Source organism: Brachyistius frenatus, unplaced genomic scaffold, assembly GCF_029030835.1.
Source record: "Brachyistius frenatus isolate BFR_SWC_R1_liver_20210118 unplaced genomic scaffold, ASM2903083v1 Contig_298, whole genome shotgun sequence".
NCBI classification, from domain to species: domain Eukaryota; kingdom Metazoa; phylum Chordata; class Actinopteri; family Embiotocidae; genus Brachyistius; species Brachyistius frenatus.
In genome coordinates, this window is record NW_027210897.1 from 86,131 (window position 1) to 111,988 (window position 25,858).

The window sequence follows — 25,858 nt, forward strand, 5'->3', positions numbered from 1 at the left end:
CAATTCTATATGTTCAAATGTCTAGTGTGGAGGATATCATAAGGCCTTGAGGCGATCAGATGTAAAACACAATATTTATGATTGATTCAAGTTGTAAATCGGTCAGATTTGACCCGAACACGACAGCAGGGTTAAAAAAATATTCTCATGCTCCTCTTCTTTTATCTTCATCTTCATCTCACTGTAAACTCTTGAAGTTTGAAGTCTTAATCTGTCGCACAGGATCTCCATTTTTTACATTTCCTCTACAAACTGTCTTCTGTATCATAATTTATTACAGCTGATGACATCTGCCGAGAACCACCAGCAGTCAGAGACAACAGATGTGATAAAACCAGGCTGCCTTGTAATAAGTGTGACAGCAGAAAGAGAAGCTGGCGTCAGCGGCTCTGCAGGGACGAACACGGAGACTCGCTTTCTTTTCATCAATCAACGTCTTCACCGCAACAATATTACAAAGAGGAGACGGCAGAATAATGAATGAACGTCTTCTGACTGAACGGACCACGTTTAAGTACTAATCTGTTTGCCTTGTTAGGACAGTTATTGCTCTGGTTGAAGAAACTACACTCCTGATTGCTTTTAAAAGATTTTCTGAAATCGATGAAAAGGAAAAAAACGTGTTTTAAAAATGTAAAATATAATAAAGGACACAGAGGGAGGCTCGGAGGGGGTTGTTCAGCAGCTGATTGTTCATTGATTGAAACAGTGGAGAGCTGTTTCTGAACCAGGATCATAAGAACACACCTCACAGGCTCTCATCTTTCTTTGAAGAAAATTGAAAATAATGACAATTTCACAATTGTTCCAAACACGTTTCTCTCTGAGGCTCAAAATGCTTCTTTAAAATCAGTCGCCTCAGCAGACTCTTATGTAATGTATGTAATGTTTATTACTCCAGGAAGTAGTCCGACCCTTAGTAACCACCCTAGCAACAGAGAAGATTTCTCGTCTTCAACTGAATAAATACAGAAAAATAGAAACACTAAACTGATCAGCTAGTTCAGTCTGGTTGGAACAAAGATATCTGATGAACAAAGATATCTGATGAACAAAGATATCTGATGAACAAAGATAATCTGATGAACAAAGATATCTGATGAACAAAGATATCTGATGAACAAAGATAATCTGATGAACAAAGATATCTGATGAACAAAGATATCTGATGAACAAAGATATCTGACGAACAAAGATATCTGACGAACAAAGATATCTGATGAACTAAGATATCTGATGAACAAAGATATCTGATGAACAAAGATATGTGATGAATAAAGATATCTGATGAACAAAGATATCTGATGAACAAAGATATCCATGTTCTCATGTGTTTTTAACATTTTAGCTCCGTGTCATGTGTTCAAACCAAACCGGTCCAGCTAGCCTCCTCTAGGACTGTAAGTGCGTGACTATCCGTGGTGTTACGGTACGGGTGCTCGGAGCGACCAAAAAGGACCAAAAGAGACCCGACTTCACCAAATGGGTCATTTAATAGAACTAGAACAAGTAGAAACTACATTATATTACATATTATATAATATTCTATTCTAATTCTATTTTCCCATTGAGGAGGTGGAGGGATATTTCTAGTGATGAGCAGGATGTGATGTCACGGTGATTTGTTCCAGATGTACAGTTGACCAATCAGATCTCTGGGTTGGAACTCCTAAATAAAATATAGTCCTGTTTTATGTGCTCAATAAAAAAAATAGGTTAGTTTCTTTTTTCCAGAGAAAATTAAGTAATTGTCTTTTATTGTTGGGGTTCAAATAAATGTTTTTAATTTGCGAAAGTTGAATCTATACATGTTGGTACGTTGCCTGGCAGATCTTTTCTGTCACACAGGAAGTGATGTGTTTCAGGTTTATGTGGAATAAACAGAAGAAAAGCTATATAACTAAGATCAGGGCAGGTTTCAAGAGTGTTTCCTCTCTGATGTGGTCAGATAAGTGTGATGCAGACCTTGATGTCATGGCAACACAATGAGAAAATAAACTGCAGGTCGGATTCAGCTGTTGTTAACGTGCTCTAAAAGGTTTGGTAAAAGGTGCTCCTGTGGTTAAAATTAAAAAGAGAGCTGGTAGGAAACAGTCCCATGTTTTGCTGAGTCATGCATCTACGACCTCCATCATAAGAGTTTTGTCTCTTGTTTTTGTTCCCGACAAGATGAGTCATGATTCAAACAGACGTCATGTGTGAGTAGTAATCATCTCTATTTCCAAAGAGTCAAAACTTTTCTCTTTTCTCTTCTCGGTTCAGTTTCTGACCTTTGATCTCTGTACTTTTGCTTTGCTGATGAAGCCACTGAGGATTTCAATTAGAATTGAAGATGATATTAATTGAGTTTCCGATAAAAGACGGAGAAGCTGCTGGATCACTTTAACCCTCCTGTTATGTTGCGGGTCAAATTGACCCGTTTCTAAGTTTGAAAATCTGGAAAAAATATTTTAAAGTACTTTTTCTGTATCAAACGTCTTCTGCTTGCCTTAATTAGTGTAATCAACGTTAAAAAAAAAAAGTATTTGCAACCCCTCCCTGCAAGTTTATATTACAGAGATGATGTTCAGGTCAATTTGACCCGGCAGTGAAAGTGGAGGCTGTAAGGGGTCAACAGTGTCAAGTTTAGATCATTTCTTTCTTTGAAAATGTGAGACAGTCTTTATTACTTCCTCCCACCATGTTTCATCCCATTTCACACACACACGCACGCACGCACGCACGCACGCACGCACACACACACACACACACACACACACACACACACACACACACACACACACACACACACACACACACACACACACACACACACACACACACACACACACACACACTCTTTCTAATTACCCCACTTGTGTGAGAAATACAGATACTATTTTGACTATTTAGGTCTTAGGAGTCCCACCAACTATACACTCTGCAGATACAACTCAGCAGCGAACTGTAGGACAACATGAGCAACAGAAACTAAAGGATGACCGCCCTGGAGGCTCTGGAGCACATCCTTGATCATGACAGTGAGATAGAGGAGGATGTGTCTGAAGATGAAGACTATGTTGAGGTCAATTCAGATTATAATGGGACTGATTATGAACTATCAGATGAGGAAAGTGATAAACCTGTTCCTCCAAGCGAGACATTCGTGTCAACAAATCATGAAATACAGCGGTCATCCTCACCCGATACACATCAGCCGAGACCGTCTGCCAAAAACATTGTAAAGACAGCGCCAGGCCCAACCAGGATGGTAGTGACTCGTGTCACAGACATCAAGTCAGCTTTTGAGCTTGTCATTCAAAACTCAATACAGAAAGTCATTGTAGAAATGACTAATCTAGAAGGGACATGTGTTTTGGGGGAGAAGTGGAAGGAGCTGGATGAAACACAATCCTTATGACTCATTTGGCTTGATTTTGAGTGAGCGGGTCAATATGACCCTGAACAGCAGAGGTGTCTCATCTCTATTTATCTACATCACCCCATGAAAAAAAGAACGTTTCAAAATGCAAATAAAATATAGGAAAAAATACATGTTATGGTAGACTAATGCAATTTATGTCTATGATCTATGGAGGGGTGAATAACTCCATTCCACTAAAAGATGATTGAATTGTTAGTAATGGTGTTGGTGAAGAGGTCCAAACTATATTTATTAGGATTTTTTTGGTTTCTGACAACTTTTGGATGATTAAACATGCACCGGGTCACATTGACCCGGGAACATCATTGCTGTACCTAAGAAACGAACATAACAGGAGGGTTAATCCCCTTCGCCTTCTGCCCTGCCATGAAATCACATCAGAATTTTGGGCGCTGCTCCTTTCTGCCCACACAACTTCAATAAATCGTTTTTGGTTTCAGCTTTGTAAAGAAATGGTTTCTGGCACGTTCATTTCTTCTACAAGCTGCAGCAGCAGCAGAGGCCTCGCTTGTTCTTTCTAAAACCCAATTTTGATCCCTGCTCACGGATTCTGCTGCTGCTTGTTCCCGTCACATCGGCGCCATTTGGGGGAAAAGAAAAGTTCAGCAAGTTGTCGTCAACTGTTGTGTTGTGTCAGTCAGAAGTAATGCAACGGCAGCGCGAAGCCCAGAGTCAGCGCCACCAATCACAAGCAGTTTGTTGTCATCAGAGTCACTCTTCAATCGGCTGGATTTATTAGAGGTGGTGGAGCTGCAGTGAATTAGTGCTTATTAAGCAGATTCCATTAAACATAAATGACTTACTGTATTTTACACAATATGATTTATAGGGTTTCAAATCCAATGAATTCTACATTATAACTCAGACTTGTAGGTGAGAACACAGCATCCTCATTGGATTTCTAAAGTTTGACGTCACATATCCAGCAGTGAATGTGAGACACGGTAAAGTTATTGACGTATGAAGTTCACTGACATCAGGTCAAATGAGTTCTGGGTGCAGCTAATTACAATCTCTATTTTCCTCTTGTTTCTATGTGGACCACAGACTGTACATATAAAAGTATTCGTAGCGTCCGGCTCTGTAAAATGGTTCCGATCCAGAAGTGTCTTCAGCTGCAATACCAGCGAGTGCCACTAGAGGTCGGCTCCAAAAAGCCTCCGGCTCCATAGACTCCCATTCAACTTCTCTCATCAAATCCAAAGTGAATAAAATGTGTCCATCAGTTATCTCGGTGTTGTTAGCTAAAGTCACTCCTTCTTCTTAGTTTTCTGGAGGTCCATCTGAAAATAATCCCTCATTCATTAGAAAAGAAGATTCAAGAAGACCTGTTTTTGGGGGCGTGTCTGTTTGATTGACAGGCCTGTGGTGCAGTCAGGTTACAGCTATCGGTGGGCGGGACGTAGTATCGTCAGGTTTCCAATCAGATCGGTCAGATCCACCTCTGGCTCCTCCCCCAGCTCGTCCAAATATGGTCACTTCCTGCTCCAAACCACTCCGAACTAGCAAAGATGGTGACGGACAGAATCTGAACTGGAGGATTCATAACGTTCACAAACCAACGATGACGTCACTGATGGATGATGACATCACTGATGGTTGATGACATCACTGATGGATAATTATTGATCTGGAGCCATCACTGTTTATTTTGCAGTGCACCTTTACCAATTTGTGTTTTTTTTTTTAAATTTCTTTTAAAATGTTTTGGATCCAGTGATTGAAGTCTGATTTTGTATTAACTTTGATTTCATCAGTTTTTGTCAGCAGAACAACTTTATTGTCTCGTCTACAACGACTGTCTCACAGCTTCAGTTTTCTTCTTTGTGAATACAGTCTGGAAACTCGGCTCGTATCAGCATTTTCACAGCCGCTCTGAAGGCCGGACCAATCAGAGACCAGTGTTGGTGGCTAACCACGTTTGTCCCGCCCCTCCTTCGCTGTGATTGGACGGCAGGTCACAGTTGATGAGCGTTAACACTTTTCAACTCTCGCTTACTGGAAAACAAATCGCCAGACGTCCCTCGTTCAGCGCAGAATAAACACTCAGCACCTCGTAAGCTGCTGGTGTTCATTAAAACTGTTTTACACGGTAGGTAGCTGCAGCGGTGGCAGAGTGTCGGCCGGTTCCGCTGTGAGCTGATTGGTTGAAATTAACCAGAGGTTTGATGTGTGTGTCTGGAGCAACCTCTGCTTTTTACTGAAGAGCTCCAAGTTGCGGCTCCAGACTGATATTCAAATCCATCACCTCTAAGAAAGCAACACACACTTAAATCAAATAAAAACCGGCGGAGGATGATAATACCATCCTGACAAACTGTCACGTTTAATCGCCACCTCCGACGCTAACGGCATTTCAGTTTGTGACGGGTTCCTCTTTTTGTTCGCCGGTTTTCCACCATCCCGCACAAATAATGAGACACTTGGGGAGTTAATTTGAATTCAGCAGTGTGTAATTGAAATGCATTTTGTCCTGATGGACGCAGACAAAATGCGGCGGGCCGGACGGATGCTGAGTGCAGTGTGATGAATGTTCCAGTGGTTTTAGAGGGATCGTCTCAGATTTGGAGCCAGTCTGTGAGTAATTTAGGGTCATTAACGCTAATCAAGATAAGTCGCCATGGGTTGATTATCAGTGCGGACGCAGTGAGAAGAAAGTCGAAGAAGAAAGTAGGTGAACAAATAAAGCAGGAGACAAAATCGAGACATAAATCCTGTCAAAATGTCGGCTGCATTAATGCAGAGTAGAGTTTGAAGTTGGTTCTGATCGATGACTGAACCTTTCAAAATAAAACAAAGACTGATGAACGCTTTTTACAGCTTCTATAAACCCAACAGAGGAGAGGAGAAGAGAGGAGAGGGGAGGAGAGGAGAGGAGAGGAGAGGAGAGGAGAGGAGAGGAGAGGAGAGGAGAGGAGAGGAGAGGAGAGAGGAGAGGAGAGGAGAGGAGAGGAGAGGAGAGGAGAGGAGAGAAGAGGAGAGGAGAGGAGAGGAGAGGAGAGGAGAGAAGAGGAGAGGAGAGGAGAGGAAAACACAAGGGAACATGGAAGTGTGAGTGAACTTCAACGAAGACGCCACCGAGACAGAACGAGGACACACGAGAAAAAAAATCCCCAAAAACCCAAGGAGACAACACCCCTCTGTGTCGGTCTCCTCCTCCTCTTCCTCCTCCTCTTTCCTTATCGGCCCACGGAGACTTCCTCACAGCTTGTATTTATTTTGTCTTATCAGTTTAAAAAAAAAAAATATTTATACCATATAGTGGCAGTCACACACTCAGCAGAAAGTATATTAAACCTTGAAACATGTTTATTCTGACAGCAGCGTCCTCCAGGATTTTATTTTACTTTCATTTTATTTAATGGTCTGCTGTAGCTGAACTCACCATTCATGATATGTTTCACTTTGAGTTCAAACGTTTAACAAATTCATTCGATATTTCAGGTTTTGCATAATTGAGTTGGTTTTCTTTCCCTCCTGCTAGAATCTTCATGGCTGATACTCAGTGACGTTTTTGATGGTCTGTGCTCTGAACCAGAACCTCATCTCACTGTGAATATGGTCTGTTCCTCCTCCAGAGAATCATTTGTTCCATCCTACTGGGCCTCGACCTCCAGTTCATTTTAACCAATCAGCTCGCACCGAAACCGGCCGACACTCTGCCACCGTTGCAGATACCTACCGTGTCCACCAGGGGGTTTACTGAGTACTGAATATTTTTTAAACAGTTTTAATGAACTCCAGCAGTTTGACGAGGTGCTGAGTGTTTATTCTAGTCACCGAGACTTCAAAAATCTTAACGCTGCGCTCGTCACTGTCACCAGCCGTCCAATCACAGTGAAGGAGGGGCGGAACAAATGCAGTTAACCGCCGACACTGGTCTCTGATTGGTCCGCCCTTCAGAGCGGCTGTGAACGCTGATACGAGCCGAGTTATTCAGGGAGAAGGAAACTGAAGCTGTGAGCGACAGTCAGAGCAAACGGCATACTTTTCTGTCACTTCGATCTCGTAAGTAGGTCTCTTTATAATATTCTGTAAAATCGTCCGTGGTGGCCAAGTCTATATCATCTGCTAAACCGTGCGGCCAACGTGACACATTTATGTCAATGTAAAATATGATGAGAGAATCAAAAGTCTTCTGAAACTTAAAAACAAATCATAAAAAATGGAGGTGATCCCAGTGTCCCTGCTGAAAGCTTCCAGCTCCAGTTCTGCTGTGGGTCAGATGCATGTTGACAGGACTCACAGCTCAATCTATTAATAAGTGATGAAAACTGACTGGAAGCATAAAAGCGTGCTTTTTGTTACAGTTAGTGTAGTTGTATGTACTCTGTCAAATACCTGTGAGATTAAAACAATCCCATCTGAAACCTGCTCTCTGCACACAGAGTGTCAGAACCGGCTCTGACCTGGAACTGGAACGAGTCGCTGCTGCTTCCCGAGCCGAAGTGTCGGTACCAGACGGCGCCGTCGTTCACGTCCTGCTGGGTGAAGGAAGTTGTGGGCGTCAGGCCTCGGTCGTCGGCCAGAGAGGGACGCCAGCCCTCCGGTGGGCCGTCAGCGGGCATGGACACCAGCACCACCTCACCTGCACACAGGGTAGAGGTGGAGGTGGAGGTCAGGGCAAACACGCTGGTGGTGCAACATGATGAGCGTGCAGATATGAAAGGCTCATTCTCATGAAAACACAATGATTCTCAGTTTTAGGTGATTTTATAGTGAAATTAAAACAAAATATTCGATTTCTGCCAACAGATTCTTCTTAAATCCTGAACACTGAGCCTTTAAAACCAGTTAAGGAACAACTGCAGTTACAAAATAAGACATTTTAACACTGTTTCAAAACTAGCTCTTTTATACGTCAGAGATCTGTAAAGAGTTTATACCATATTTAGGTTGTCCATCCGAGGCCAAGATGGTGTAGACGATGTCATCGCTGCCGACTCCCTTATAGTCCGTCTGCAGGTACTTCTTATCAAGTCGGACCATGCCTCCCTCCTTCACCCAGGTCATCAGCACAGACAGGACGTGAGGGGAGTCTGCAGACTGAAACACACACACACACACACACACACACACACACACACACACACACACACACACACACACACACACACACACACACACACACACACACACACACACACACACACACACACACACACACACACACACACACACACACACACACACACACACACACACACACACAGAGCAGCTCTGTTAGTTGGTTCTGCCTCTGACCCTCAGTTCCTCCTGAGCAGCAAGTTGTCTCAAACTTCATTTCAACTGATTTGAAAAATAACGACATCCATTTGTGTCATTTTGCTTTTTCTGAATGTGAATTTCTCCAGAATACTTTAACATTGATAAGATGGTTACTAACATCCATTTACACAAACATATTTTTGCAAAACTAATACAAAAAAATGTAAAACTCTTTACGAACTGGTGCAAAAGCATTAACATGTATTCTCATTTCATTTTCACACAATCTAAAATCCTTAATCCACATCTGCAGTGACCTTTAGGTTTGTGGGTCCCAGGAGGCGTGAAGCTCCATTCTCTGGCTGCAGTCCTGAGCTCTGAGCCCGGCCTCAGCTCCACCAATCACAAATAATGTCTCACAAAAAAGATTCAGTCTGTGCTTCCTCGGTCTGAGAACTGACAGCACAACTTTGGAATGAGACTTATTTTTGTGATGGTGTATTGATCCAAGACATAGAGCAGGATTAGCTCAGAGAGCTCAGAGATGGAGGATGAGTCAGCGATGCTCAGAGGACATTTCAGCAGGGAAGCTCTCTGCTGTCAGGCAGCTTTCTGAAACTCAACCTCAAACTCACCATGTCACCCAGCTGTCTAAACAAAAACAGGGATGACACACATCTAAGACATCTATAAAACCAACCGCCAAGTGTTTCAGGAACGTCAGCCGGTAGTTAAAATTGTTGAGTTAAAAATTATACTGAGAATATCCTGTAATAGCGGGAATAGTATTCCTGTTTTACCAACACTCTTACAACCTTCAGTCACCTTCACCTCAGTCCATCTTCAATGATCTCGGTCCAGAGAAGGCGGCGGTGTTTCTGGATCATGTTTCTATCTGGTTTCTTCTTTGGAGAGTTTTAACATCATTTGTGGACGCAGCGATGAACTGTGTTCACAGACGATGGTTTTCACAAGTGTTCCTGAGCCCATGCAGTGATTTCCACTCCAGAATAATGTGTTTTTAATGCAGTGCTGCCTGAGGGCCCGAAGATCACCACCATCCAATATTGGTTTCCAGCCTTGTCCCTTGTGTTCAGAGATTTCTCCAGATTCTCTGAATCTTTTAATGATATTATGAACCGTAGACGATGAAATCTACTAATTCTTTGCAATTTCATCGAAAAGGAACCAACTTTGATACCATTTTCTAATAATATCTAATAATCAGTGTATCCGTAATTGTTTAATTTGACCAACGCAATACCAACACATCATGAACCTTCACATATAGTATGCAAGAGAAGACTTGATGTTTTATTAATAAATAAGGAGTGTTTATAACTCGACTGCCAGCACATAACTACATTATAACAACTGTCATGAAGCAGAAGGAAAAACAGCAGTGAAGGAGATCCTTCATAAACTGACAAACCCAAACCTGTTAATGCTTCTGAACTAACACACACACACACACACACACACACACACACACACACACACACACACACACACACACACACACACACACACACACACACACACACACACACACACACACACACACACACACACACACACTCATACATTTGGCCATTTACTGAATGAGATAATCAGCGCAGCAGCATAAACACTGTGGTAGAGGGAGGTAATACATTACAAGAGTATGCACAGGTGTGTGAGCCTGACTGTGTTGGATGTGTGCGTGTCTGTGTTTGCAGATAACAACCCGCTGACCATCTGCGGCTCCTCCGCCTGCCGCGCCGCTGATCCAAATCACACTATTACAACGCAGCAGCAGAAGGCAAAGAATCACAGACGAGCGGCGGATCGACCGAGGAACAGAAAACATATAAGTCAGCACGGCAGGCTTTTAACTCACAGGACCACATCGTCCAGGAGATTATCAAGTGCTCACGATGAGCGCGACGGCCTCTCAAGGACATTCAGGCCCGGAAGCAGTGTTCTTCAAAATGGATCCAACACTCTGCCAACTCCTCTGATTTCCCAAGATCGCTAACTTTCTTTGAACTGCCGGTGCTGCACCCACGTTTGGTAATTTACCGGTTTTTTTCCTTGGATAATACACAAATCTAATGAGCTTGTTCCATGTGAGATTTGTGTCTCTCCATTTGGACAGACAGTCTAATCTCCTCCAAACAGGTGCAGAGAAACTGAAATGCAAATTTCTCTGCTTTCGACCTTTGGGAAAGCAAGAAACAGAATTCGCTTGATGTAACTTTAAACTGATTCAAAAATGAAGAGGTTAATGAAACAAACACCATAAAGGAAGAAAAGCTGCAAACAGGACATTTGAGACAAGAATCAGAATCCACTTAATTCATTCAATTCGTTGTGTCTGTCTCTGATGGGCTGCAGATTTAAGATCTGGTGTTTTGGGCTAAAAGCTGGAAACAATTCTAAAACAGTCATGTTCCTCCAGAGAACATGAGAAATGAAAAATTAAGACTTGACTCCTACAGACTAGTAAAAATAAAACAGTGGCTCTTTGCTGCTTTAAGGGCATTAAAGGTGCTGATGTTGCTGCTGCTGCTGCCTCCATCCCATCAACAATGAATCTCCAAAGGATCTTTCACATTTAATTGTGCTACAACAAAATAACTAAAATTTTGTCTTTAAAAATAAATAACTATATTATTCTTATCCTCAGCCACAGTACTTTACAGAATAAATGCATATAAAGGGCACTGAGACAGCCGGCCTGAGAAGACGAGATGAAGCCGGATGCAGAGCTTTTGGCTGCAGTTCACAAAAACAGAAATAAATGACTTTGCCGAGATGGAGTCAGAGTCATCCATAAAACATGGGCGGGCTGCCGACCAGGATGGTCGTGATTTTGTAATGACAACAGCATTGTCATCTCTCTTATTTCCATAATATTTTTGGGGGACGGAGCGGACAGGACGAACTAATGAACTTGTCAAACAGTAAGCGAAAGTCACAGAATGATGATTAGCTCCACATTCACATTTTTTCACAATCAAGCGGTAACTAACAGTGATGTCATCGTTGGTTTGTGAACGTTATGAATCCTCCAGTTCAGATTCTGTCCGTCACCATCTTTACTAGTTCGGAGCAGTTTGGAGCAGGAAGTGACCATATTTGGACAAGCTGGGGGAGGAGCCAGCGGTGGATCTGACCGATCCGATCGGAAACCTGACGACACTACGTCCCGCCCACCGATAGCTGTAACCTGACTGCACCGCAGGCCTGTCAATCAAACAGACACGCCCCCAAAAACAGGTCTTCTTGAATCTTCTTTTCTAATGAATGAGGGATTATTTTCAGATGGACCTCCAGAAAACTAAGAAGAAGGAGTGACTTTAGCTAACAACACCGAGATAACTGATGGACACATTTTATTCACTTTGGATTTGATGAGAGAAGTTGAATGGGAGTCTATGGAGCCGGAGGCTTTTTGGAGCCGACCTCTAGTGGCACTCGCTGGTATTGCAGCTGAAGACACTTCTGCATCGGAACCATTTTACAGAACTGAAGCTACGAACACGTTTATATACGGTCTATGGTTATAATAAAATGTCCTGCCATGGCGTCTGAAACAATGAAGCATGTGGTAAAAGTAAACGTGTAGCATCAGGGAGCTGCTTTTAAATGCAACAAATCAGAGCAGTCTAAAATAAGATCATAGATTTGGGATACAAAGCACCTTTACAAATTAAAGTGATGCTTCGATGACGATGAAGACGAGCTGAACTCAAACTGCCTCTTCTGCTTGACGACAGAGATGAGCTGCTGACCTGCTGGATGGCTGATCAGAAAAAAAGCCATCTAATTCCTTTCTCTTTCTGCCGGTGAACTGAAGAGACCGAGGGTCTGTCGGAGGCTCAGACTTTTCTCCCCGAGAAAGTAATTGAAAACCCAGGGTCCTGCTTCCTATTCAACCGAGCTGCAGCTCAGCTCAGGGATCAAGCTCCATCAAGACAAAGTCCGTCCATCAGAGGGTCATTACGGGCCTGATTAGTCGTCTGCTTTCAGAGCTCAGTAATCCTACTTTTAGGAAGCCTATTGTCCCCGACCCAGCCGGGCATCGACAGCCACAGCGGCTGCCTTGATGATGGGCTTGGAAGTACAAAGAGTTTCAGAGAGTGGCACACTTTGAAAACTGAAGAATCATTGACTCCAGTTTTTTTAAATTCAGCCAGAGCTCCTAATCACTGAGGGATTTATTTAGGGACATTGTGGGAGGAGTCGGGGTTCACCGAGCCTTTCTCCAGGGGTTTTATCTGTAGATTTGTGGTTTTATTGCCTCTGATCCTTTTCTGCCTTCTTTTCTCACTGCCACGCCGTGCCACTCCTCCCAGTTGTGTGATGTTCAAGTTTGCAGGGTTTTTTTCTATTCTTGTGCACTTTTAGAAGTTTCTTCCTCAGCTGGATGCTCTCTGTGTTCGAGCTGCGATAGACAACTCGGCATTTCGGCAGATCCACATAGCAGTGAGACATTTGAACTTAAACATTCAGAAATCCTGTGAGACATCAGTCAACAACACAAAGCATGTTCATGTTTACCAACTAGCTGCTCTTTGATGGAATATATCAGAAAGAAAACTAAAAGGGAACAAAAGCAAAGAGTTGTTTGGATTATCAAAGCTTCCTCTAGCAGGTGCACTCACTTCCTGCTGTTTAGAAGACACTTTTGGATTTCATCTTGAACTTTCAGTGTGCTGCTGCTGGTTTAATAATTTCTAAAATATATGTACATTTTAATCTGTATTGTAATGTACACACTGAAGTCTCAGTCACAAAATGTAAATTATTCAACAAGTAGATCCGACCCAGAGACCTGATTGGTCAACTAGAACGTGCTCAAATCATCATGACATCACATCCTGCTCATCACTAGAAATATCCCTCCACCTCCTCAATGAGAACATAGAGTTAGAATAGAATATTATATAATATAATATGCAATATAATGTAGTTTCTACTTGTTGTAGTTCTATTAAATGACCCATTTGGTGAAGTCGGGTCTCTTTTGGTCCTTTTTGGTCGCTCCGAGCACCCGTACCGTAACACCACGGATAGTCACGCACTTACAGTCCTAGAGGAGGCTAGCTGGACCGGTTTGGTTTGAACACATGACACGGAGCTAAAATGTTAAAACACATGAGAACATGGATATCTTTGTTCATCAGATATCTTTGTTCATCAGATATCTTTGTTCATCAGAGATCTTTGTTCATCGGATATCTTAGTTCATCAGATATCTTTGTTCATCAGATATCTTTGTTCATCAGATATCTTTGTTCATCAGATATCTTTGTTCATCAGGTATCTTTGTTCATCAGATATCTTTGTTCATCAGATATCTTTGTTCATCAGATATCTTTGTTCCAACCAGACTGAACTAGCTGATCAGTTTAGTGTTTCTATTTTTCTGTATTTATTCAGTTGGAGACTAGAAATCCTCTGTTGCTAGGTGGTTGCTAAGGGTCGGACTACTTCCTGGAGTAATAAACATTACATACTACTGTCATAAGAGTCTACTGACGGGACTGATTGTTTTCCAACTGCTAGTCATACCCCGTGTGTTGCCATGGAAACGGAGATCACACTAACAAAAAGTTTGATATTTTGAGAGTAAATTGCTCCACAATATGAAAACATTTAGATTACATGTTTCATTTAGTTGGTAACTTGTAAAATCTTAATATTAAACTCGAGGGTGTGCTTTAACGTCTCTATTGGCACGACAGCGATGCGGTCAGGACCGAGACGCTTCCTTTCTGTTTAACTTTCGATAACATGACGATCCACTTGTGTCGATCAAACAAGAGGCAACAAGGAGGACGAAGGGACGACGACGCTGCTGGGACTCGTCCAAAAGCCCTCGACATAAATCAAGGACATTCTTTCAGCTCTCCATCACACTGTCCATCCGGCTGTCTAATGCATGACAGAATGGAGCATCAGGACATTTTACACCAAATTAATACTGTGTGTGTGTGTGTGTGTGTGTGTGTGTGTGTGTGTGTGTGTGTGTGTGTGTGTGTGTGTGTGTGTGTGTGTGTGTGTGTGTGTGTGTGTGTGTGTGTGTGTGTGTGTGTGTGTGTGTGTGTGTGTGTGAGATATTGATTTAGAGAATGGGAGAAAGCAGAGGAGTTGAGCCTGAAGCTCACCATCTGTACGCAGCCAGACAAACACAGCGGCCCTCCACGGTCTCACTGGAGCGACTGAGTGAGCAGGAGGAGGAAAGCTTCAGCTGTCGGGACAAAAAAGTTTAACTGGAGCACAATTAAGTGGGAGGTTGTTCGTGTCATTTGAAAGTTGCATTTTTAAAAAAACAAAAAGCAGGACGTTTTTTGTTTTTGTTTTTTTGAATATGTATGTCTTTTTACCACTGAATTGTACAATTATGCAGGTAGTACAAGTTTTTTAAGAATTTCATTTAAATGCACTAAAAGGACCCGCAGATAGACGTTTCGAAAACAATACAACTTGCAGTAATCTTGCCACGTCATGGTTTGGGGTTTCAGACTTTGCATTTCAATTCAATTTATAATTTATATAGCACCAAACCACAACACAAGTTAACTTAACACATTAAAGTCCTCACAGCAGAACTTTACAGCATCATACAGAGAAACCCAACAATTCATCAATTCCCACATAAACTAGGAGGAAAAAAACTCCTCTTTAAGGGAGAAAAACCTCCAACAGAGGGAAGAAAAACTACCTCTTCCTACTTCCTACTAGATTTAAATGTAGTTCATGAAGACTGCAGACTGCTGTGTTTCATAAACTTTGAAACTTAGACATCATAGAAATAAATTCACTGAACTTGCTGCTTTCACTTAAAACAAGAAGTCCAATCTGAACGGAAATAACCTTTGGAGTAGTTTACTAAAACGCTCATTGACACAATACATTTCCTTTCCTTATCCTTGATCTCACACACACACACACACACACACACACACACACACACACACACACACACACACACACACACACACACACACACACACACACACACACACACACACACACACACACACACACACACACACACACAGATAAGCACATTTCTCTCTACGATGCTTGTGTGTTTAGACATCTCCAATATTGGAAGCGGGTCCTTACTTGTTTCCCGTTGTGTGTGTGTGTGTGTGTGTGTGTGTGTGTGTGTGTGTTTGTGTGTGTGTGCTGAAGCTTTGCTATCGAGTGAGCTGCCAAATTTGTCTCATGCCAGACGCCCCCCCCCCCCCCCCCCCACACACACACACACACACACACACACTCCAGTCACAGTGGCGGCGCTTGTTGCAAGATAATTGCGTCCTTGTCAGTCAAACTTCAGCAGCGATGACAGAAGGGAGGCAGCGGACGTTTTAAAGGCCCGACCTGCTCTTTCTGCGACTGTGGTTAAGCATGCGGGGATCAGTCGGCGCCTCCAGCAAACGGGTGTCGGGGATAAAGTCAGCAGAGCATACGAAGAGTGGAATCAGTGACATGAATGCTAAAAGTTGAGCCCATTAATAAAGTTAAATGAAGACAGAGTAAATGCTGTGACAGTCTTACCTCACTATGTCAGAAAATCAAACTAAAATCTGCAGAAAACTCAAAACAATACAGATTTTATCTTTAACTAAACAAACAAATAAAATCCACTTTTCAGCTGAGACAAAAAGGTGGTTGAGTTTAATCTCTTTTTGTACCCATTGACACAAAAAAGCTCAGCGCAATTTATACACTGCATCTTTGGCCATTTAATTAATGACTGCAAAGTAAATTGTTCTCACTCAAAGCTCCCGATGCGTTTCATTTATCAACACCACAACATCAGCGATGTTTCGGGCACATTGCTCTTCATCGGTGTTGTTAATAAATGAATTGCATCGGGAGCTTGAAGTGTGAATAATTGACTGCTGCTTGTGTTTTGGTGTTGATAAGATGCAGGTTTTTCTTCGGCCTCTCATCTTCAATCACTGAACCGTTTCCTTCAATGGAGAAAGTGTTTTTCATGATACCAGGGGAAGCAGCGTTTATAACATAAGCTACCTCTCCCTAGGTCGATTTAACATCATCAGCTGACTCATAGGACCATAAATTCTGTGATTACAAGCCTGACACCGACAAGTATGTCAGTATTATTCCTGCTGTGTAAAGTTTGACTTGCGGTGCCAGTTTCTCTGATTGTAAACCGATTATCAGTAAAAAAGTGTGTTCACTTGGATTTAATGCTTCCACACTTGAGAGCCTTTCCTGTTGCCAGAGGATGGCTCAGATTGTTTCCACTAAGAGGAAGTCAACTTTAAAGTTTGGTGGAAATGTAAATTTAATTCTGTTTATTCTGATGATCTCTCAGCTTCCTTAAAATTATGCTATACATTTTTTCTTTTTACAAATTTTGAATTGGATTTATCACTCTAATTACCCAATGAAAAGGCTTTTACACTAGAAATGAAAAAAGTATCATTAGATATTGAAACATTTGCAGTGATTAAGAATGAGTGTTGAATGTGTGTAGTCTCACTTTTTTTTTTTTTTTATCACGTTCTGCCATTGAGGAAAGAAAGTCCATTGCTGTTTTTCTCTTGTGTGACTGAGTTATTGTGTGAAAAGTAAAGTTAGTGGAGAGTCACTGAAGCCTGGAGGCAGCGTAACATCCAGGAAAGCACTTAATCCAGTAATAACAGAGGATCAGTGCCGGAGTTTTGTCTCTGCAGAGATGTTTGAACGGATCCAAAGAGGAGCAGCACGACTCCAAGTTAAACCCCACAGACTGTTCTTTTTTTTTTTTTTTATTTAAAGGTCAATTGGATTGAATTTGATTTTTAAATTTGTTTTTATTCATATCAGATTTTTTACAACTTTTTTTGACCTTTGCTGCATCTCCCCGTGTGCTGAAGGAGTGTGAGCTTTGGATGGAGCAGTTTCTGGACCGTTGCTGCTCTGTAGCATCTTTTACAATATCAAAATGTCTTCAGTTTAAATGTAACATGCAGAATCAGTGGATAAATGCTGACACATGATTCTACTCTGGAAATTTTAAAGCATGAAGATGCAACATAAACATCACACATTAGTCCTGAATCATTAACCCCACCCCCTCCTCCGTCCATCTTACCTTCTGACTGATCTGGACTCGGAGCAGAATATTCCTGTAGTTGTGGCCGTCGTTGACCTGCAGCACCACCGCGTCCTCCGCCCCCTCCGAGTTGTCGTGGATGTACTGGATCTGTTCCCGTGACAGCTCCTCCAGCTTGAATCTGCTCAGTGCACGGTCGCCATGGAGACGGGTCAGCCGGCCATGGCGGGGCGGTTCAAGGACCATGACCAGGACATCGGCCGGGTTGTCGGGGTCGTCGATCTGCAGGACCGACTTGGTGACGGTTGCCAGGCTGCCGCGGCCCTCCACAGCTAAAGGAGCGAGGGTCACGACTCTCGGTGGCTGAGAACAATTAAACCAACAGAAGAAGCCAGGAGTAAGAACAAAGTTTTATCTTAAAGTAACCTGAGAGGTATGATACAGATAGATTCTATTTAGACACACAGGCAGATTGATCCATTTAACATGATCTTTTTAAAGCAACGTTTAAAACCACAATTTTTTTCTGCAAGCATAACAAAGACTCTAAAGTGGCTTCATATGAAACACTGCTCATGAAATGTTTCAAACTTTTACAGACTCGCTGAGAGCACAGGAAGAAGATGATGTGTTTTCTCCCAGGGGATCTGGGCTGTGGCGGCCTGCCACTGAGGGAAATGAAGAAGATGAAGGGGGAGGTTAAGCAGGGTGCTTCATTAAGCTGCACTCAGCGCTACCTGAAGCCTCACTGCAAGCTGGCAAAAGATCTATCCAGCTAACAAAATCATTTTAGAAGCACCGGTGAAAAAGGGAGGACTCGTCTTGTGAGCATGACTTCATCCAGAGCTCCCTGTTCGTCTTCGTCTGTCTGCACATGCTCCACCTCAGTGATTGTGGAGCACAGACTGAGGATTAGAAGTGCAGAAAGTGGATGTTATACAATACAATGACAGGTACACACTAAAATGATAAAGCAGAACTCGAACTCTATACATTTTTGCTTTTTAAAGAGATGAAACTCATAATAATAATAATAATAATAATAATAATAATAATAATAATAATGACTATAATTGACTCTAACAAGAAATCCTCTCTTATATCTTTATGCAGCTCTTTGTAGCTTTTAGCCGTTTACTGACCTCCTCATTTGTAAGTGTGGAAATGTTTGAATGCGGTATACAGACTGTCTGGGTGGTGAGACACAACATAGAAGTAAGCTTTGAGTTCATTTCAGAACTGGTCAGTGAAAAATTAGAACAAACGCGTTTTCAAAGAAAAACAACAAAGAAAATCAAGAAGTGAAGGCTGAAAGCCAAAAAGCCGCTCTGATGCAGCTCATTTCAATACGTTGTCAGCTCGGCAGGAGGAGCAGGTGGAGCAGCTCGGGCCGGGCCTGCAGAGACGCCGGTGTGCCATGGCTCTGTATCAAACCCGTTGTCAGGTAGGCAGCCCGGAGCCACTCAGCCTCACGCAGGGCTCGCGTCCAATCCGCTGCCCTCGTGCTGCTGGCAGCGCTCCAGCTTTTTGGCATTACGGCAGCAGCTTGAGCAAAAAGGGGGACGCATGAAACAAGCTGGCGCCGGAGACAAGGATGACTTGTGGAAAGTCACACACGTACACTGCCGCTGACTGTCTTCGAACCAGAGTGACCTCTGGCTGGAATTTCCAGGCAGGGAGTTGAAACAAAGCAGAAAAACTCAGAGGGGGCATGTTGTTATCTGCAGCGCCGCCCTCTGTGTTCTGTTGGGGGCCATTTGGTGACAAATTTGTCGACGTCAGAGGAATTATCTCCAAGAGACAGAAGACTGGGTCTTCGGGCGCCCACCTAAATCCTACGTTGTCACCGCTGCACTTCATACAAGGAAAACAAAAGCTTTCTGGAGTGCTGGTGGTGCCTGCGAGTGGGAACGTGTGCTGCTTTTAAATCGTGCTAAGACATGCTAGCTTACTGAAGGCAAACGGTGAAATCTCTCCCCGAGGCGAAGGAAACAAACACAAACACAAGCACACTCAGGTGGGAGGGCTGACCTTTCATCCTGCCCTTACAGGTGATGGAGGGGGAGGTTGGTGTTGGGGAGACAGCTGTCGTCACCCGTGGGCCCTTGGGGCTCTGCAGCACTTCCACAACAAGGAAAAGCTTTTTTTGTGTCGTTTCCTGACCTATTGTCTGTTTGCTCTTTATTTTGTGTGGCTTCTCCTGCTGTGTTTGTGCCGGATGGCGTTGAGAGGCGCAACGAGCGTAGCGGAAGTGTTTCGCAAGTCGATTTCACCCCCGTCTGGCTGTAAGCCTCGTTTTCTAACGGTGCCTTTTATCTGCAGCTTCTCTCTCGTGTTTGTGTGTCAAGCAGTCACAACACAGACTGTTGTACAGCCTGGTACGATGGTTCAAAACTGACCAATTCATTGGCCTATTTCTGCTATGGTTCGTATTCTTCTTTTAACTGAGGTGTCATGACTGAATTTCATCAACAAAATAATGGTGGAAAATGTCTTGGGATTAATTTGACAGTTAAAGGCGTTGCAGAAACAAACACAAGTTATCATCAGAAAAAAATAAAATGTCTTAGAATCTTCACTTTAAATAAAAAGTATTACGTACTTTAAGTGAGAAGTGAGGCCACTTCTGGACTCTTGAACCTTTTTTCCTCAAAATAAGCTCCACTCCAGTCAGCAGGAGGAAAGACTATCTGAGGCTCAGATCTTCCATTCCTGAGGCTCTTACACTCTGAGGCTCCACTGATTTCAATTAACAAGCTATTTTTTCAGTTCATACACCGGGAGGGCAGCACAAGCACCACAGAAGGTATATAAAAGTGTTCATAACTTCCAGGTCTGTAAAATGGTTCCGATCCAGAAGTGCTTTCAGCTGCAATCCCAGCGAGTGCCACTAGAGGTCGGCTCCAAAAAGCCTCCGGCTCCATAGACTCCCATTCAACTTCTCTCATCAAATCCAAAGTGAATAAAATGTGTCCATCAGTTATCTCGGTGTTGTTAGCTAAAGTCACTCCTTCTTATTAGTTTTCTGGAGGTCCATCTGAAAATAATCCCTCATTCATTAGAAAAGAAGATTCAAGAAGACCTGTTTTTGGGGGCGTGTCTGTTTGATTGACAGGCCTGTGGTGCAGTCAGGTTACAGCTATCGGTGGGCGGGACGTAGTATCGTCAGGTTTCCAATCAGATCGGTCAGATCCACCGCTGACTCCTCCCCCATCTCGTCCAAATATGGTCACTTCCTGCTCTGAACTAGCAAGATGGTGACGGACAGAATCTGAACTGGAGGCTTCATAACGTTCACAAAGACATCCCGGAGTCTTCTTCTGGCTCTCTACATACAGTATGATGTGTTTCTGAATATAACAAAAAGCAAGAATGTGCACAAAGCTAGCAGTGTGCACATAATCAAATCTCCATTCTGTACGTTTAAGCAACACTTGGAGGATGATGGAAGATTGCTTTAAAAAAAAAAAAAAAAAAAAAGGCCTCCAAACAAAATGACAAAAACATGCCAGCAGGGTTGAGAGTGTCAGAGATCACAGCAGAGTGAAGAACAAGAACGCTGAAAGTTACATCAGTTTCTGTGATGTTCTTTGATGTGGAGCGAGAGGACCAGTCATACGTGACTCGATTCCTCTTTGTTTGGCTTTGTGACACATTTGTGAACTAACATTTGTTTCCAGAAATCTTTGTGAAACTAACAGAAATGATGAGCATCTCATAACGAAGATCCCAATAACTCCTCCTACTATTTGTAAAAGACAATATAAGTTCCTCACCCCTTCTAAAAAAAACATGACACATATATGGGTGTTTTCTGAGCCACAACTTTGTTGTTAAGGTAAGTTTAAGCAACTAATGCGACCCGGTTAAATTCACAGATGGCTTGTTTACACATTTTTGCTCTGGTAAAGGAGATAACACGATGGTTTTGTGGTTTATGGTGCGTTAAATAATGATAATAAGCAGCTAGTGAGATTAACTACATTTTCATTTGCAATAAAGTGGTCGACAAAAAAAGCCAATCAGCTGTCAGGCAAAACACAGTCACAGAGATTATGTGCATATATTACTCTTCTTTCCTTCTCAGCTGCTTCTGCTGATGTTGTCTGAGAAAACTGAGCCAATCAAGCGATTGTGTAACTGAGCAGTCACCCCGAACAGACCCAGACACTCCAGCTCCACCCAATCACCATCTGCAAGCAGCGCTCAGAGCGCTACATCTGCAACTCTAATTTATTTGGGGAGGATTTCAATTTAAGACTGCAGCAACGCTGTTGAGTAAACACTGACAAAGACATGACACGCAAAATAACAGATAGTTGTTTAAATTCTACATTGAAGGTGCAGATTTTCAGGAGACCCTCACGGTCAAGAAAAGTCTCCTCACATACAGACTGTATTTATTTTCATGTGATTATTTGAAAATCATGTAAACCCATACTTAAATGCAAATACACCAAAGACAACATATCCAATGTTAAAAATGAGAACTGGTTTTGTTTTATGAAAAATATATATACTCATTTTGAATTTGATGCCAGCAACACATTTCAAAACCGTTGTAACAGGGGCATGTTTACCACGGTGTTGCATCACCTCTTCTTTTAACAATGCTCTGGAAACATTTGGGAACTGAGGAGACCCTGTGGTGAGCAGTTCAAGGTCTCCTTTGTTGTATTGTTCATGTCCTGATGCTCCAGATGTTTTCAATGATTGACAGGTCTGGACTGCAGGAGGCCAGTTTATCAGCGGACTCTGAGAATCGGAGAGTTTTAACCTGCATTTGTGGACGCAGCGATGAACTGTGTTCACAGACGATGGTTTTCACAAGTGTTCCTGAGCCCGTGCAGTGATTTCCACTCCAGAATAGTGTGTTTTTAATGCAATTTGCCCACACAGTCTTTGACAGCTGTTGTCTTTGGTCTATTTTTAATTAAACACAGGTTTACATGATTTTACACTGTGTCCCAACTGTTTTGAAAACGGGGTTGTTGTTCATTTCAGTTTTTAATAATTACATCCCCATATGAAATTACATCAAAACTACTTTTTGAAATACAAAATTTTGTTTGAAAGACTGGGTTGGGTGAAAGTTACGGATGACTTTGATTTTCTCAATAAAAGACAAATAATACATTTTTCCACTCAGGTAATAACATCGTTCTTATATACTTACGTTTGTTGACATGTTTTCAGTTTTGCTATTTTCTATTTGTGTTCCTTCAGCATCTAGTCTTTCTGTATATTTCTCTCTGAGCCACAGAGCACAGTAATGCAGGTGTCACACTAACCATCGACACATCTCAGGAAAGAAGACTTCAATCCCTTGTCCCTCATTATATAGTTTATATGTGACAAAATCAGAGGTCAGCTTGACACCAATCAAGTCGTGCTGTCAAGCTGACGACGGCCAGTCGCAGCCGTGGCATCAATCAATGGAGGCGAAGCCTCAAAAAGGAGAGATGCAGATCAGCTGGGATGACACAGTAAAATGAGAAGCAGCTCCACGGTGGAGAATGAGCTGTCAGACTGACCAGGCTAACTGTGGCTGTGCAGCTTGTGTGGTTGAAGAGTTAGAAATGGTAACGCTGAGATATCTCAAACTTCTACGTGTGATTGTTTTTTTTATCAACACAATTTTAATGTTTGCTGGCTTAATTGTCTCTGATGGATCTGATTGAATGCGATTTTAGATACATAATGCAGTAATCGGCTAACAACGTTTATAGCTTGCTAAGTAGATGGGTGGCTGCCATCTATTACACCATGTCGTAAACTTCAGTATCTAGATGTTCGGTGCACATTGAACATGAAGAAGAACTGTCCATTAGCCATGAGGTTTCAGAGATGTGAAATAACTTCATGTAGCTTTTCTACAGTCAGAGAGGAGATTGGTATGTTGGTACCATTTAGCAAAAAGAAATACTAAATGCTAGTTTTTGTTTTGTTCATAGAAAAAGGGAACGTGCTTCCTTATTGTACCGCTTTCTGTTGGCTTTGTCATTTGAATCCCTCACATATTGACTGGCGTAAAATGACCCGAGTGTTAAATAAAGAAGAGCTGCATACCTGCAATGACACAGCTTGAACTTGAATTGTTTCTGGTTGAGAAAACAGCTGCGGGTCAGCAACGCGCACGGTGAACTCGTCACTCCTACAAGAAAGAAAGAAAGAAAGAAAGAAAGAAAGAAAGAAAGAAAGAAAGAAAGAAAGAAAGAAAGAAAGAAAGAAAGAAAGAAAGAAAGAAAGAAAGAAAGAAAGAAAGAAAGAAAGAAAGAAAGAAAGGAAGAAAGAAGGAAAGTGAGAGGACATTTTAAAACCACTTGAAGGCAGATCGTTTAAAGGAAATCTTTGAATTAAAGATTAAATTTCATCCTCTCTCGATCCCAGAATCACTTTGAATAAACATGACATAAACAGCCTTTAGTTAGCCCCAGAGGGTTCTGGGAAAATGAGTCCTGCGGGGCGAACGTAGTGTGTAGTCATTAGGTGTAATCACCTCGGAGCTGTAGAGGAGAGTAACCACACACACACACACACACACACACACGCACACGCACACGCACACACACACACACACACACACACACACACACACACACACACACACACACACACACACACACACACACTCACTCATCAAGAATATCTCCTCTACCCTGCTGTCTCAACATCACCAAAGACAAGGCTTATTACCCACAATCCCCCAGGGCTGGAGTTGGGACGCAGCCAATGACGTCTGAAGAGCAGATGACAGAGCAGGTAGTGTGTTTGGAGGGACGACCCGTCCACCTGGACACCAGGTGTCCCTGCTTCTTTTCTAATATGTTTTATAGGTGCTGAACAGAGGCTCATCAGCTGCATGTTACACTTACAACACTTGACTTCTATTACTTTGTTGTGAATACAAAACTGTTGTTTCAGCCAACAACTTGCGTTGTTTGCCATTTTTGTCTCCGAAAGGACTAAAAGGAAATATGGCGACGAGTGGATCCATATGAAGTGTTTTACGAGGCCTTTCCACTCCTGTCATTCAGTGTGCTCCCTGTAGTCACTCCCTCCTGCCACCAGAGGTCCCCAGTCTCCGACCTGCCACGCCCACCTCACCTGCTCCAAGCGACCCGGGCTGCATCCAGCCACACAGAGTACGACCCAACGTCCACCTTCAGAGTCACGGACGAACCTGACTGCTCCAACGTCAAAATATTACTTTTGTATATTTTGACAAACTTAAATACAGTTTGTAAACAAACGAGGTAAAGGTAAAACTCTTCATGGTCATATTTTGAATAAATTTGCTGCTGCTGAAAATAGTTGAGGGCTTTTTAAATGTGTCTAATGTCAACCTGCTGTTTAGTGAGTAGGTTTTGAAAACCTCCTTTTGTATTCATCTGTCAAAGTATGTAAAGATCAGTATTCTCATGTTCAGTGTTTCATGTTTAATATCTAAACCATTGCCTCCAATCCAGATAAAATCCACATATTTTACACACAGCACCTTTCAACAATGATACCACTCTTTTTGAATTCTAATTTTTACCAAAAGAAGTGAGATTTATCACAGTGAGGATAGTGAAGGACCATTACAGATGTATCTGACGTCTTATTAAAGTAACATAAGAAATATATTTCTTGAAAAAAATGCCACAGAACTTCTAAATCTCATTTTATGTTAAGATTATAAATACTGCTGCTATGTCTTTCTGATTCATTATAGATGAGAGATGGATTTTTTTTTTTTAACGCAGCCTTGAGACACAAGTGGAAAGACTTTTGATCTGTGTGTGTGTAGATACACTCCAAACATAAAACTAATTTTGCGTCAGTCTCCCTTTAACAGACATTAATGGAAGAAAATATCTTCTTTAGAAAAATGAAATGACTTTGTCCACTTCATCCACAGTGACTTGTACTGCATGAGGAGCTATTAGAGGTTTTTTCTCAATGTCATTTGGACACGGTTCGTGTTTCTCAGTTGGAAACGTCGAGTCTTCGTAGAATCAAACTGTGAGCGTTTGTTTGTGGCTCTGGTTCTGCAACTGTTATCCCCCCACTCGACATAATTTGAAAAATATGTCTGTAATTCTCAGATTTAATCTTATTTGGGGCTTTACGTTTCACAGCAGTCTCCATTAATGTAATGGCTCAAAACTGGGCAG

At 42.2% G+C, this 25,858-nt stretch overlaps 1 protein-coding gene across 1 annotated transcript in view; it reads right to left on the reverse strand.

The window, feature by feature from the left end:
* fras1 (Fraser extracellular matrix complex subunit 1) overlaps positions 1-25,858 on the reverse strand; it is a 265,766-nt gene that overhangs the window by 71,896 nt on the left and 168,012 nt on the right. Inside the window, exons 27-30 of the mRNA XM_069722629.1 lie at positions 23,769-23,853; positions 17,739-18,062; positions 8,311-8,470; positions 7,834-8,012 (exon numbers count right to left, since the gene is read on the reverse strand). Of these exons, the coding sequence (XP_069578730.1) occupies positions 7,834-8,012; positions 8,311-8,470; positions 17,739-18,062; positions 23,769-23,853 (748 nt within the window). The remainder of the gene's footprint in view (positions 1-7,833; positions 8,013-8,310; positions 8,471-17,738; positions 18,063-23,768; positions 23,854-25,858) is intronic.